The 16,898-nt window shown below is 38.0% G+C and overlaps 1 protein-coding gene across 1 annotated transcript; it reads left to right on the top strand.

Moving 5' to 3' along the window:
- The first annotated feature begins 4,662 nt into the window (after positions 1 to 4,662).
- Positions 4,663 to 16,713, top strand: LOC134539957 (NAD kinase 2, mitochondrial). The gene is made up of 7 exons (XM_063382349.1): positions 4,663 to 4,912; positions 6,677 to 6,905; positions 7,622 to 7,832; positions 8,496 to 8,605; positions 9,706 to 9,793; positions 10,397 to 10,652; positions 12,042 to 16,713. Exons 1-7 carry the CDS (start codon positions 4,870 to 4,872, stop codon positions 12,272 to 12,274), a joined length of 1,170 nt encoding a protein of 389 aa, XP_063238419.1. The 5' UTR covers positions 4,663 to 4,869; the 3' UTR covers positions 12,275 to 16,713.
- Positions 16,714 to 16,898: the final 185 nt, after the last annotated feature.

The raw sequence follows: 16,898 nt of genomic DNA, 5'->3' as shown, positions 1-16,898 counted from the left end.
TCCGGGGCCGGCAGGGAAGCCTTCTTTTCACGTTTTCACTGACGAGAGAGCGAAACGTCGGATCGTGCATCTTCGGTTTTTTTTTTTTTTTTTTTTTCATTGTAAATAAATATGGAGGTGTTGTTATGAACCCCCCTTTGTGCTTGTGCCATTGGGTAGTACCTTTATTTATAGTCCTGGAAGCCGCTTATAGCCACACAAATGTTCGTTGAAAAATCCAGAGGGCACAAGGGAGGAACGGAATGTCCAAATGGTGTTTCTCAAGTAAACCTTAGAGAACACTGTGGATCGTTAATATTAATAAAACAAATTAACAACTAGATAAAAAAAATACAACATGGGTGATTGTGCCATATTCTCTTGTTTATTTGTTAAAGTTAGAATTTTAAAAGAACTATTTCTGTAGTTGGTATTTTCTGAATTTCGAACATATTATAACTTTACAATTTCAATACACAATAATATTAGACAGATTCAATTTACTAATTCAGGGGCCCATCTAGAGAAAAAAAAACATAGACAGAGGTTAATAATAATTTTTTGCGTAGTCTTTTGTCTTATAATAAAACCTTCGTAAAATCAGTTCTGTTATTTTAACAATATTAAAAGTTCACCGAAGACTGGCCATGACGAGGGGGTCGGGAGAAATAAGAAAGTACTGTACCACAAGCATGATCTGGACTTATTGCCGAAAATGTCGTTGAGATGCAATAGCTTCCCGGTCACCGGAGAAGGCTGGCGATTTTCAGGGGGCTCCGCGAAGTTGGAGCCGAACTCCAAGAGGTTGGGAGGGTGGTACTCCGGAGATTTGGAACCCGGAACTTTGGAACTTGGGACTTTGCACCCTCTGCAACCAAGAAATAGGTCACAGAGTTTAGAAAATGTAAAAAATTACAAGGGAGGATACAAAAGGGATGGTCCGAGAATTATAGAGTTTGGAGCTTTTGTTTACACTCACCATTCTGCTGAGGGTGAATTCCGAAGACAACGGTCCACGGGATGGCACTCGCGGACGCGGGTCGCGTAAGTGAACATAACTAGATTACTACGGTGATGTAAACAATAATAAAAAAACCAACTAGCTAACTAGAAAAAAGAGACGGGACTACTCCCGAAACTCTGGTAATCACATGCCTAGACTTTGTTGGAGCTCTCCGACAGCAAAAGAAGAAAAACCGACGAATTGGCGGGAGCCAAGTCTCTAAGACGACCGTTCGCGACGAGAGCTCAAGAAAAACTTCCTCCATCCCCTAAGTGGCACAAGGTAACATCGGCTAGCCCAGGGAAGCTGGGACTCGAGGGGAAGGGAAAATTAGCTGATTGGCCGAAGACGCCTTGGTGGGGGTCGCTCGAAGGGGCTAAAAGAAATTATAAAAAAAAGGGGGGGGAAGTTCTGTTGTTCGGGCGGTGCTGCTCTCTAGGTAGGTGACACGAGAAACTAAGGGTTAGCCGACAGCTCCGAGACGAGCGGGAAGCCTACTTACAGGCGTTCGGGGGTAATTTAGTTCAAAACAGTGCCACTAGATGGCACGGGTGAATCGTTTGGCGCTAGTAAATGGCCCCGGGGCGGGGGCGGGGGGCGTGTCCAGGAGAGTGCCCGTTCAGAGTCCTCGGGCTGCTTCTGAGAAAACATGGAGGGGTGGGGGGGATGGGGAAACTGCACTGTCTGTGAGAAACGACGGCCGTTCGTGACGAGACGTTATGCTAACGTCGGGTGGGACATGAGCCGCGCATGACAAAAGGTGCTCATGTCATGCTGCTACTCGGATCTGAGCTCGTCGTGAGAGATTGTCGATGGCAGCAGTTCCTGTCACGAGAGGGGATCGAAATGACAGACGGGAGGCGTGTGGCTAGGCGAGGAAAATTTGAATCGCCCTGCTGAGTTTAGCAGGCGTCGGCGAGAATGCTGGGGGGGGGGGGGGGGGGGGGACTTAGGCTTGGGAACTTGGCAGGGCCACTGCTATAACAAACTTTAGGTGAGAGGGTACACTGAGGGGAGAAAAATTAAATTGAGTCGCAAATTTAATACGTAAAATTCAGATTAAAAAAAATTGAAAATTTTTGAAAATAGGGCCGAAAATCTAAATTGGCGGCACAGTTAAAACGAAAGACCATAAACAAGTCAACGGTATTTATTTGTAATTATTTGTAATACCTAATTGAAGAAACGTACTTCGTGGATTTGTATATTTTTTATACAGTATAAAATCTAGGAAGTCTTTGTCTTCCACAAATATTCTCGGGACGCCCCATATTCCTTTGAAATTTTACGCAACTTGTAATTTTCAGGTAAGGACATGATAACTAATGGTCAATTAGGTTAGGTTAGCTACATTATAAATACCTACTTTAAAACATTGTGGACTGTTGATTTGGTTAGGATAGCTACTTTAAAGATACTGTGAAATAATGTAAACTGTTTCCTAGCTGGATAGCTACATATTAAAAAGTTATTTGCGAAGCAACCATAAAATGATTTTACAGTATTTTTAATGTAGCTATACTTACCTAATATAACCAACCATCCACTAAACAGTCTGTGTAGCTTTTTTTATACTGGAGAGAAAAAACGCGCGCGTAAAAATAAAAAAAACACCCCGGACCAGTGGGTAAGTGCTCCCGATCGGTCAACTTCGGAAAGGCTCGGCATTTGCAGCCAGTTGCAGGAAGTAGCATTGCTGCCGCTAGACTCTTGTGACTTTAAATCGTGACAGTATTGATGAGCAGTAGAAAAAAAAAACATCAAGGGGAGTAACTAGAATTGGTCGATTGGCACTCGGGCAACAATCGATATTTTTGGGGCGGCTGATGTTCGCTGCACTGCACTCACTCGCCCTACCCTGCACTGGGGCACATTCCGATTGCACATGCCTGTGAAGCAGCGACGTGGCATAACAGCCTGTGCGAGCAGAGGGAGCACCGATGGGTGTCGTATTCATAATGGTTAAGGTTTGACGTTACCATATTTCTTTTATTTCGTTCAAAGTATCTGCAATACATTTATTTGTGTTGATAAGAGTTATTAATTTTATAGGTATCATTCATTTTTATGGAAATAGTGTAATTGAAAATGTAAAAAAGACATATTCACTTAAGAGGTTAGATTTATAAGTGTAATTTATTATTGGTATGTGACCACTGTGATTTGAAATGTCAAAAATACTTATAGACTTGTAAAATAGTTTTTATAAGTGTATTTTATGTTCAATTGTTTTTTTTTATTATTATTTGGAATCATACGCACATCCTTACTATTCTCAATTATTATATCTTGTTCACTAAAAAATATTAATAATTTATCTCTATATATAGGCCTAATAACAATATGTTTCGCTTCCGTCGCAATGGAATTCATGCACATACTATATTTTTATTTTGTTTAAATCTAAGGTTAAGAATTTTCTGTTTTTTTTAATACAATTAAAAAACTTATTCTTTTTAATTTTGGTATTTCTCAACCACACAGAATTTTAATGGTCATTTTCCACCTATTCAGTTGCGCTCCTGTATCATATTATTAATTTAAAAATTCACTGACACCAACTTGACAGTGTAACATTTTATAACTCAAAAATAATTTGTTTGTATACGAGTCTTATAATTAAAAATTACACATAGTTTATGTTGGTACAGACTAATCTTTAGGTGATAAACGATCTTTGTTCCTATTCAGTAAATGCTCTACCTACCTCCGTAGCATAGTCGGATGCACACCGACTTACAGTGCGAGGGGTCCTGGGTTCGAGTCCCGGGTAAGGCATGGATGTGATATTTACATGCTGATATTTGATTACCTCGGATTGAAATTGATGATTTTTCTGACCCACATTGGCCCATTGGCTGTTTGGCGTATCGCTGTAGGCCATGTAATTCAAGGAAATAAAAAAAAGTAAATTCTCTGCTCAATGTTGTCAGATGTACCCGGATTCGGGTACATACACCCAAATTACTAGGTACATCTGTACCTGGTATCCGAGAAGATCTGCTCGAGTATGCAAATGTACCCGAAATTTTAAAAAAAATTAAGAAAAGATAACAGTAAAAAAATTAACAATTTTCACTTGGAATGGGAAACCAATTAAGGGGGAAATCAATCTTTGCCCTGAGGGTAATGCACTGAAATTAGATATCCCTACTTTTTTTAAAAGCATTTTTGGCTATGCTATATTCCTAAGGATATCTGTCTGGAGAACCACAGGATCAAGTTTTAGCTGGTATCATTTTTACCCAACATATTTATATTACAGGTACACATGTAATATTTGCATTATTTTTACAGCAACCTCTTCCTTTAACACAAAAATACGTTTTTTTTTCACATGTGGCTGGAATAGTGGTAGCGAATGTTTACATTATTTCCCCTCCGTCGAAAACCACCCCTCAATGCATTTTAAAATCCAATGCAAGGGTCTTAGCAGTAGAGCCAATATTGCATTTGAACTGTAAAATTTCGAGATGTGATGTTATTATAAGATTCTACAGAATTGTGTAACATATTTGTATTAAAGAAGGCAGTAATATTTTGTTTTCATGCTTTTTGTGTATATACCTTAAATACACCCGAACTGAAAACCGTACCCGAAAGTACTCGAATGTAGAAGTGAGTGTACTCGAATTGTGTGTACTTAGACGGGAAACTCTGGCTCTGCTATAGTCTATTCTATGCTGTAATCTTTGCTTCAGTATGGCTGTAAAATAAAAAAGAAAATATAAACAAGTGTGATATTTTGCTGGTTTGAACCAGTTTATAGCCTATTTCTTTATATAATTGAATAAAAATATTTTGATATACACAATTCTCTATACCAAATATATATTTGAACCATGCTGTAGCATAACAAAAATTCATATCAAGGGGCATAGTTTGTAATGTTTTCAAGAGCACTGTTGTGTTGTAAACGAACTATGAGTGGTAAGTGCAAGTACTAATTAAAAAAGGAAATTTAGAAAATAATTTATATTGCACATTTAAGGATTTTATTTTTTTCGAGGGGGGAGAGGGCGATTAATAACCTAACCTAAATTAAATGTTGGTTAGTGTTTAAAATCCTGGCATAAAATTTCGTTCGGAAAAATCATGTTTGTGGGGTAGGAGACAAGTTTGATGTCTTAGGGTTTTTAAACATTGCGTACTTTAAGCTGAAATTTAATGTCGTAGGATATAGTATTTCTGTGGGTAATATTTTTACGTTGTGGCTTTTCTGGAAATACATATTTTCATTAACTTGAGACTTTCCTTTATTTACCCTGAAAGCAGCATCCTCATATTCCTAGTGGTTGATGGACAATCATAGTTTATAATTTACATTACAATACCAATGTGGTGACAGCTGTCGCCAATATTTTTTTTAACGTTCTTATATATGGAGAAAAACAGAATCAGCAAACCTAACATTAACAGGATTTCATTCTGAGGCCTTGTTTGTGCATGTTCGGTATTAATATTACAAATTTGTTACATTGTGAGAATGGTTGTTCAGATTGGTTTATCTCGATTTAAAATACTTTAAAATATTCTGTACAGTTTATAGGTTAGTTTAGTGACATCAAAAATACTGTGAAATATTTTTAATAGTTGCTTAGGAATTGCAACATAGCTTAAAAATCCCCTTCACACTACTCCATTTCAAGGTCTGAACAGTTCCGAAGTTCACAAAGGTTACCGAAGTTCGTAGCTTGCACGAGCAACTTTAGTTGTGGATAAACACGTGTATATATGATGTCCATATTGTCTTTCATAGACTTAAGTGACTGAGAAATCAGAGAATAGTTTAGCTACATTAATACTTCCAAAAAAAAAGTGTGAACCCTTGATTAGTTTATTTCAGCTACATATTAAATGAGTAAATCCTAAGCAACCATTAAAAAACATTTTACAGTATTTTTAATGTAGCTATACTAACCTAACCAACCATCCACAATGTTTTAAAGTGTTTTCAAGGTAGCCAACCTAACCTGATAGACCATATCACCAGCTGCTCTGCTGCCTTGTTGAGAGGTATCCTGGCATAAGAACACACTGCACACTAGAGCTGGGGAGAGCGGGGTACACTCCCATCACCCATCACACAGCTTGTTTGTGGCCGTGCCCGATTGTCGGTGGTCAGGCTAGAGGGGGAGGGGGCAGTGGCCGAGCGACAGTGATAGTGAACCCTGCACCGCCTCGGCAAGAGGATAGTCGGACCAAGGCACCAGCGTGGTACGTGCTTGGGTGCGTAGGTAAAATGGATAGAAATGTGAAAGCCAGTGCTGTATCCAGCAGCGACCGAATTCCGTTCCCATCCCCGGGTTGGGCCTGCGTCTGTCAGCGGTTTCATTACCATTTAACGTTTTAACTTCAAAATTCTCTAAAAATACAGCCTGACCATTTACCGTGGCTCCGACTGCAACACGTTATGGACCCAAAGTAAACACACGAGCAGATTACTGGTAAATATGTCAAAAGAAAGCAAAACATGAAGGATGCGTGATAGTGGGGAAAAAAATTTAAACCACCAAAAAGGTTGCCAATCATTTATTTAAAAAAAACTTAAACAAATGATGCGAAAAACCATCCGATGACGACAAGTTAAAATTACTGTCCACTGTATTCACCAACTGACGGTGTGATGGCGTGACTGTGTGACGGCGTGACTGCGTGACTATGTGACGGCGTGACTGTGCGACGGTGTGACAGCACGCAAGGCGGAGCTGAGGCGGGCGCTGCTGGTGTCCAAGTCGTCGCGCTACGAGTTGGAGAGCCTGCGTCACCCGGGCCTCTGCCCCCGGGAGCTGGAGGCCAAGCTGCGTCGGCGCGGCTCGGACTTCGACCTGCTGGCCCACCACCACCGCGTGCACAAGGACTTTGAGCGGCTCGTGGAGGCGGCCATGCGCGGCCGCGGCATCGAGACCCGCCTCGTCAACAGGTGCGCGCTCGCCTCCGCCCTACAAGGACACACGAGCGCTACTTCACAACAGACACATGCCTCTTAAAATCATTCAAAAGTAGAGTTGTATTTTGATGCAGTACATATTGTTTAGTGCAGGAGAAAAAATTTTTTTGAGGTTACACCCAGGGTTGGCTGATTTAAACCACCATTTAAACCATCATTTAAGTCAAGTGGCTTTTATATATATATATATATATATATATATATATATATATATATATATATATATATATATATATATATAAAATTAATTAATGTATTTTTTGAAAGTAGTACATATAACTTAATTTTTTTTAATGAAAGGTTTAATTCCACTCCAACACTCTAATAACAAGTTTGCAAACTTTTAAGTTTTAGCAAACTTCTTATCTTAACTGTAATGGTCTAGTGACCTGTAGTTAATGTGGAAACAATTAAATCGTGGTAACAGGATGGGGAAATAAAACATCATTTTAAACTTTTATTCTTTACTTATTTACAGTGGTACAACTTGAAGTACTGAAATAAGAGTGTAACAATTCTAAAATAATTTCTTTTTTTTTGTGACTGTTGATTCTCAGTGTTGTTGATTTTGCCAAACTCTGTGTCATGCGCTGCATGGTTTCACTGGATCGTGATGATCGTCGTACGCGAGGAAACCAGGGGGTCGGTAGGCGTCGCGGACACGAGCCGTGCTGTCCCCCGGCCCGCAGGTTCCAGCTGGTGCAGGCGGACGTGGACTGGGCGGACTTCGTGTTCGCGCTGGGCGGCGACGGGACCTTCCTCATGGTGGCGAGCAGCGTGACGGGCCGCTCCAAGCCCGTGGTGGGCTTCAACTCCGACCCCGCGCGCTCCGAGGGCCACCTGTGCCTGCCCAAGGCGTACTCCGAGGACGTGGGCGGCGCGGTGGACCGCCTGCTGCAGGTGGGAGTTGCACCGTCCGGTCGCGTCCGCAGGCCGGACGACGGCGGCAGTCATCGGCTTTCGATTTAACACATATTTGGAATCGGGTATTTTACTTCTCATGTCAGTTCATAATCGCATACGAAATACCTACAAACAGTTTGAGTATGTCCACTTAAATCATGTACATGTGGAAATCATGTAGGAAAAAAATTCACTTTCTAACTTAAAAAATAAGAACATTTTTTTAGTACTAACTAATACCCAGCATGCATAGGTATAACTCTTTCGTTTTTTTTTTATTAGCAGGTACACTTATACAAAGCAAATCTCTCTATCTCTCTATATACGTATGTTCCTCTAAAGTCGCACTATATTTCTCCATACACATAAAAACACACACAGAGAGAAAAAAAAAATTATATATATCTGTGTGTTGTGTGTATAAACACTCATGTATTCAAATGCAATGTTGTGTCAAAATTTCAATTCATTTGGTGAAAAATTTTCTGGGATTTAAGATTTTGAATGAACAAACATTTGCATTTTTATTTATGTAGTTTTCATCGTATTTAGTCATATTGCTTATTATGTATAAATTTACCCTGTCAGGGAAGAAGTTGTTGTCTGAATGGGATTGAAACTCTCCCTGCCACTGGCCACTGGTGGTGTGTGTGGTCGCAGGGGCGGTACCGCTGGATGTTCCGCAGTCGGATCCGCACCACGCTGCTCGGCGGGGACCACGACAAGCCCCCCGTGGAGCTGCAGGGGCAGGCGCTGGCCCCGCCTGCCAGGTGGGTGTCGCTGCTCCCTTCTCTTCCTCCCTCGTGCATGGCTTTCGACAGGGATTCGAACAGTTCACATCCTCGTTTCGCGACAGACTGACACTCATGCTTGCTCTGGTGTTAGCCTCGCCAGGACTAATTCGCACAACGAGGAGTGTCCCGCACAAAAATAAGTGACGAACAATAGGTGACTGTTTCGAGACTCTCTCAAAGTCAAAAGCCAATAAACTGGTGAAAGTGGCTCGAGCACACCTATAATTGCATGTTGTTAAAACTCGTGAATTTTTTCGGCTCCCTAGTCATTTGCTTTTTACACACTTGGTGCGAGTGCTAAGTGCTACGTACTCATCTGAACGAATAAGCTGGTGGCTCAGCGGTCAGAGCTCCTGCTGGTGAGCGGAAGGTCCTGGGTTCAAATCCCGGCCAGGTGCCCCGTGGCTTCGACCACCGCGGCGATGCGTGGGGACACGAGTGTGAAACAATCACCTGCACCAGACGTCTAGACCTTGTACAGTAGTACATATATTACAGTAAGTCACGACCCTGTGGAGATCGGGCAGCACAAACCATTTTTCATTTCTCAGGGAACCAAGCCTGACAAATCGACAAGTGTGCAGCAGGTCTCAGTTCCCAGGAAGTCTCCGTGTTTGCCAGCTTTGTCTTCATTGTATCGTCAGAGTTGTTTGTGTGTTCCTCTTCTTAATATTGGTTGTGGTGTTTTAATCTTTAATGCCTCATATACTGGAAGTTATTAAAGACTGCAAAACTCAACTCATGTCATGAATTTTGAAGGAGGACTCTTGTTATACAATGTAATGCCTGTAATTGTTAGTGGTTGGACACAGCTAATATTTCCCTGTCAAATCACTACTAAGGATAGCTACAATTAAAAGTAATAGCATTGGTCTTAAAGTCAAATTTTCATTACCAAACACTGAACATATTTTATGCAAGATAGTGTATTTTATTTTTTTATCTGTTTCGGTTAAAGGGTGAAATACTTTTGTTTTTGGATCATGTGCTGAGTCAGTGAAGCGCCTTGTGGAAAGAAATGACTGTGTGTTGTTTTCCAAAGCTGTGTAACTCGTGCGTTATTTTTTCTCTGGCAGTGAGCGATACACGGAGGAAGAGAAGGAGCGTGCCACACGGACCAAGCACGACACTTCCAGAGTTCTGCCCTTCTTTGCCTTGAATGAGGTGGGAATCTTTAAGTTACAGACTTGCTTTATCAGAATTGTATTACATAAATTATAACTGGGTGAGATGGCCCCCTATAACTTGTCCCTTACATTACCTTAACAACATTTTCATGTGCCTTGCCTGCCATTCATATACTGTACTTTTGGTAACATTAAGTAATCACGTCTGTGAGGTATTGTAATATTTTGGTCCTACATTTCATGTCTTGAACTCATGCACATTTTAGGTTTGAAGTTGTCTCACGTTTTAGGTTCATTTACATTTGAGTAGGTCTTACAATCAAGATAGTCTTATATCTAAGATGGTTTTACAGTAAAAATCCTGTTAAGATGTTGTTTGAGGGACTGGATGTTAAAAACTTATTACGTAACAGGGAATAATTCTTGAAAGGAAAATAGTACAGATCAATTACTACTATCAGTTTTATTATTATTATTATTATTATTATTATTATTATTATTATTATTATATAGTTTGGATTGAATACAAATGCCAAATTATTCGCAAATACGAACATCAAATTCAAATTCTTTTACCGAGCACACACAGGCTAGTTAGAAGAAGAGGCAGCTACTGAGTGTGGGTACATGTCGCTCGCAGGTGTTCATCGGGGAGTGCCTGTCGGCGCGGGTGTCCTACTACCAGCTGGCCCTGGACGGGGGGCAGAGCACCCGGGTGAAGAGCTCGGGGCTGTGCGTGACCACAGGCACCGGCTCCACGTCCTGGCACCTCAGCATGAACCGCGTCGACGAGCAGACCGTGAGCAGGTTGGCGGGCCTGCTGGGCCGCCGGCTCAGCTCGGAGGAGACGCGACGCGTCACCAGCGCCTACAACGCCAGCCTCGTGTTCTCGCCCGGTGAGCCCCCCCCCGCACCGTGTTCATCAGCACGCCTGCCTGTGGTGAATAAACGAGACAGGGCTGAGTTGGGATGCACGGCTCTTTAATGGAAACCAAATTCCGATGATTAAAGGGAATGAATTGTAACGAAATTAATCAAAGGAAAGGACTGTAATGTCTTAAATTGTCATCTACTTGAACATGTTAATGTGTAATAACCGAAACATCATGAAACTGATAAAAATTGAAATTAAATAAATCCACTAATACCGTCATGAGTCGGAAACCTAATACATCAAATAAAATCACTCAATACAATAGAAATTTCAATTATTTGTAGCTAAATGAATAAAATGAACAAATATAAAAAGTTTTTTCGTGGCACTTGTTTGTTTCTGAGATTGTTAGCTACATTATATATAATTTGTTAATTCCTAATGGTTTTACAGTATTTAAAATGTTGCTAACCTATACCCACCAACAATTTTTTTTTAAATGTGTTAATATATTTATACCTAACTTAAACATTTGATAAAAGTAAAAATTCCTTGAAGTATTTCAATGCCATCCTTTTTTTACCCACTAAATAACCAAAGATATGAAGATGCAAGACATACAAACACAAAGCAAAGAGCAACTTATCACATTTGTGGCGTTTGTATATAAGTTCTGTAGTAAAAAATACATACGAGATATATCGAAATACTTTTTTATTGAGATTTGTTTCCTGTGTAAAAGATCTACGACCTTCCGCAATACTTTTCAGAAATGGTGCAGATCAAAATTGCATAAACAGCTGTGTTCTTCTACAAACTTTTTTTTTTAAAGTCGGAAATTATGGGAAAAACTTAAAAAAAACAGCAGAAATTTTGTCTTTTTCTACAAATGTCATGTTTTACCATATTTTTGGGTCCCTAAATATGGCAACCTATATAATTATACGTATTTGTTTCATAAACTAAGTTTTCCAGATTAGTACATTATATGTATATAATTTACACACTTTTGCCACTGTTGAATTTTTTTTATGCCAATATTTTATTTAGAATACTTTTTCTCAGTTCCTGAATATTTTTACTTGAAGTTCAAATATTTCGAATACTGGAGATTTAGTGGGATTCGAGGTTTCGACCGGCCCATCTCTAGTTATAAATAATTATTCTAGTTGATAGCATCATTTACACTTTGTCTTGTAGCATTCTCGTATCATGTCATGATATATTTAGCATAATATAGATGTGGTTCTTTGAGGTGACTTGAATGCTTGTTGCAATATGCGATGTTGAGCATGTGAAAGTAGTGTAAAACTCAACAAGAAACGAGAGGAGCTAAAGTATGTGAACTCACAGAGTCCATGCAAATACGTAACGCTGACTGGATTGTGTGTGTTTGTTGTTGTTGCTGCAGAGGACGCGCGCCTGAGCTACACGATCCGCGACCACATCTGCGCGAGCGTGTGGCCCAGCCCCAAGGGCATCGAGCCGCGCGGTTTCGCCCGGCACCTGCTCGTCACGTCGCACTGCTTCGACGCGGGCCTCGTCATCGACGGCCGGCTGTCCTTCAGGTTCAACGACGGCAACGCGGCCAGGCTGGAGATCTGCGACTGCGACGCGCTGCGCACCGTGGTGCTGGGCGACTGACGCTCTGCCCCGGTTCCCGTCCTCTTCCTCCGCTGAATCTGTGGTCGTGCGAGCGGGTCTTTCTGGAATTTATTTAAATAAATTTTTTTTTTTACTGCTCAGAGTTGACTTCAAATGGACGTAGTTATGCAAAAAAGGAACCAACCCACACGAAACCTATTCTGAGTATTTTGAAGTTAAAGTTGATTATAAATTGTAATTCTCGTATTGATAACATAATGCGGGCATATTTTTAATGGTCTAGTATAAATACTGATATAATAATAGCAACGACGGTACGATCAACCTTGTACTATTTTAATTTATTTTCAAACAAAATATAACAAAATTGTGGGTTGGTTCCTTTTTTGCATAACTACGTCCAAATAAGGCGACCTAGTTGAAGATAAGTTGGCAGCTGTCCGGGAATAACAAGGGCGTCGGCGAAAGTATTCGAGTTCGGATTTGTGAACTTACAAGACTTGCATGTTAGTTTGCTTACAGAAACAAATCTAGTCTATGTATATTATTTGCAAGTTAAGATGAGGAGATATTAAAATTCAAAACTTTTTAACTGATCCATGTGGTTGTGCCGAAAAAAAAAACTGTCATCTTGAATTCAGGCGGTCGCATTTCTTTTGCGCGATGGAGAACATCCTATTCTCTTTTGTGGTTGGCCAGTCTTTCTGATGCCTCCGCGTGACTCAAGGGCCGTTTAGAAGTCTCTGTTTCTCAAAGAACCAAGTCCTGTGTGGCGGGGTGCTTATTTCTTATAAAGTTAAACTTTGCTGTTGCTGATGAAACTGGAAGTAGGCCTGTGCCAATACTAGTTTTTTTTTTTAATGCAAAGCTTATATCAAATTGAATGTTTAAAATATTCGCGAAGTCAAATCGAATTGTGAATATTGTTCTTGGCGAAGCTGTATTACACTTAAATTATAAAATAAAGGATTGAAGTAAAAAAAAAAAAATTATTGTTTAGATTTTGTAATGAACTGATTAAGTGAGTAACCAATTGAGCTTTCATAAAGATGAAAAAAATGTTTGAGAGAATAAACAAGATAGTTGCCATTTCATATTTTTTGGTTTTTTTTATTCTTTGATTTCATTATATTTAAATGTGATCGAATTTATAGGTGTACCTATTAATATTTTTTATTTATAAAATGTGCCACAATTAGTTAACGAATTGACAATTTTACAAAAGTTCTATCCACAAATAAAAATATGCATATATTTTGATGAGCACGTGAAAATGTACATATCCATTGTTAACTTTACTCGCAAATTCAAGATCTGTATTGACTAGACCAGGATCGTAACAAATTTTTGCATAGTGGTTCTTGCCTACCATTGATATATTTATTCTCAGCAATTTTGTGGCGAGCTACGTAATTCAACGTAATTTAACAAAAAGCTAATAATTAGCTCATGTTTCAGTAATAAGCCAATAAATGCACATATAGAATTTAATCTTTAACGTGACTATGTAGATGAATTAAATAATTTTTGGTTGAGTATGTAGTTTTGAACTATTCTATTGAAGTATAATTTTTTTTAAGTTCTGGCAGCTCTGAGACAATACCTTATATTGTCTTTTGTTGAAATATAAGTGTAGGGCCTTTATTTTTAGCACATAACTTTATCGACATCTTAAATTTGTCTAGTTTCGCCATAAAGCAAATTCCTTGAAAAAATAAATTTTTTCCCTTGAAACCCTGGAATTGTGCATGAATTTCAAAATCCAAGTTTGATGGCCACTCTAAAAAATACAAGTTTTCAGTTATATACTGACTGATTCACTCAATAGTACAATGCTAAAAGTTAAATAAACAATATAAAATGAGAATTGAAAAAATAAATAAATTTATTATGTCCTACATGTTTTCTGCTTTGAAACCCATTGCTGTACAAGCACAAATGGTGGCTCAATAAATTGTTTGAGGAAACTGGTCTTTTTTTTTGTTTGCCGTCACTGTATATTTTATTGATTGACATAATGTTTTTTCTACTAAATATATTATTTCATTTATAATAAAAAATTGTGTTGCAAAAAGTTGTTTTATCACGTTGAACCCTCTCCATCTTCAAAGCTATGTTTAAAGTATGAAAAGACAGAGAAGAAATTATTATTTGTACATAATTGACTGTATGTATATAGCAATCAGATGTAATGCATTGTTAATATTACATTTAAAATTTCTTTATAATGATTCTGTAGGAGTGAGTTGTTCTTCAGATGTTGCATGCAGAATCATATTGCTTTTAGCATTGTTTTTGGTTGTATTGTGAGCAAATCCTCTAATAGGAGTACGGCAAAGAAGTATGTTATATGAAATTGCACGTAAATTTCTTCTCAAAATTTGTGATGGAATTAGCAGCTCTCTACAGAACCACGAATCTGGTTAACAAAACTTTCTAATCAACACTGTACCTAATATTGTAATATACAATATTGTATTTAGTTTAGTGAGTGTATTCTACAAACTCATATATATGTAATGTGTTTGTCCAGAGTTAGTGGTATTATCAGCAGTTTGCAAACTTGAGTTATTCCTTATGTAAGTTGGTCTGCTAATGTAATTCTTGATGTAAGCTTAATGAAATGTATATACATATTTTCCGAAAGATATAAATTTTATTCCTCAAAGAGCAAAACAAATTGACTGTGACACTTTGAAGCAGCATTTCCATAATAATCTTTGCAAAAGAATATTTTCGAATTAGATGCATACATGTAGTTTGTCATGACCGATTATCATAAAACTTAATATGATTATTTTCTGCGCTCTGTGTGTATGTTTGGCCTACTTTGAAATTTTTATGTTGAAGGGTTTCAACTATGTTTGTTGTCAGTTGGAGAGAAGTTTCTGTGTCATTGAACAACTTGTACTTTCAGAAATGTACACGTATAGTTCTAAGTTTGTAACATGTACCAATTTTTTATTAAAAGAAAATAATTTTATTTTGGATATTTGTTGTGATAACATTTTTCAAATGAAATGCACAGACCTAATTTTATGCTTGAGTCATTTCTGTATCATACAACATATGTTTTGTCACTACGTAACCATTTAGAGAAACTTAAAATTAGAATATTTATGCTGGAAATATTTTAATTCTGTATTATACAAATCCAGGACACATAATAGCAGTAGTTAAATTACGGTATTATTCTTTGGAAAACCTTTGGTGAACTCATACATATACATAAATTGAAAAATTATGTTATGTAAAGTACAGTAAGTCTCTCAAATCCTTGAAAATTCTTCTGGTGACAATATTTTTTATGCAGTCTGTCTAAATTTGGACCATATTTGATTTTGCCTCTAATCATGTTCTTATACATCCAGTAAGGATCTAAACTACATGCTTATTTGATAACTTAATGTAATTTGAATAAAACAATACTTAGCATTGCAGCTACACCAATAGTGCAGAGGATAACTCTAAACTGGGGAAATCTACAGCACTGTTCGAGAGAAAAGTGGGTCTCTGACAGGTAGGTATAAATATCATAAAAACATCTTAAATTAATAATTGATAAATGAACACATTCACTGACATATTGTGCAAGACAGTTATCAGAGACATGTATTTTGATGTTCTAGAAATTATATTTTTTTAAGTCTTCTATCATTTTTTTAAATACAAACTGTTAGTATTATAGAATTATCAATACCTTCCTGGCAGATTGACAATGAAATGGCTACTTTTTGGTAAAATTTTGGGCAAGTGCTGCCATCTGTTGAGTATTAATTGAATTAATATTTCATACCTCTTTCTTGTTCATGACTGCCTGGTAGAACAAAGATAAAATGACTACTTTTTGGCCAAGGTTTTGGGCATGTGCTGCCATCTGTTGAGTATTAATTGAATTAATATTTCATACCTCTTTCTTGTTCATGACTGCCTGGTAGAACAAAGATAAAATGGCTACTTTTTGGCCAAGGTTTTGGGCATGTGCTGCCATCTGTTGAGTATTAATTGAATTAATATTTCATACCTCTTTCTTGTTCATGACTGCCTGGTAGAACAAAGATAAAAAGGCTACTTTTTGGCCAAGGTTTTGGGCATGTGCTGCCATCTGTTGAGTATTAATTGAATTAATATTTCATACCTCTTTCTTGCTCATAACTGCCTGGTAGAACAAAGATAAAATGGCTACTTTTTGGCCAAGGATTTGGGCAAGTGCTGCCATCTGTTGAGTATTAATTGAATTAATATTTTAGTACTGCCTGGTAGAATAAAGATGAAATGGCTAGTTTTTGACAGGATTTTTGATTATTATTGAGTTAATAATTTATACCTCTGTCATGTTTATGACTAACTGGTGGTATAAAGATGAAATTACTAGTTTTTAGTAAGGTTTTCGATAGGTGCTGCTACCAAAGCTGATGACAGCTTGGCCAAAAGGCTCTGAAATGATCTAGGTGAGTTAGTAATTATTTAAAGGTATGTCCAGGAATGTTAATTTTTTTGTGCCTTCTTAAAACAAAATAAATACAATAATGTTCCAATTAATACTCTTTTATGTCAAATTATTGCAGTTAAAAATATCAATTACAGATAATTTTTGGTGTTCAATAATAGTAGTAATGGTTCGTGATCTATATTATGTATTTTTATAGAAAGTGTCACACGT

Source organism: Bacillus rossius, chromosome 16 (genome assembly GCF_032445375.1).
Source record: "Bacillus rossius redtenbacheri isolate Brsri chromosome 16, Brsri_v3, whole genome shotgun sequence".
Taxonomy (NCBI): Eukaryota; Metazoa; Arthropoda; class Insecta; order Phasmatodea; family Bacillidae; genus Bacillus; species Bacillus rossius.
The sequence above is the reverse complement of the archived record's forward strand: the minus strand, read 5'-3'. Positions and strand labels throughout refer to the sequence as shown.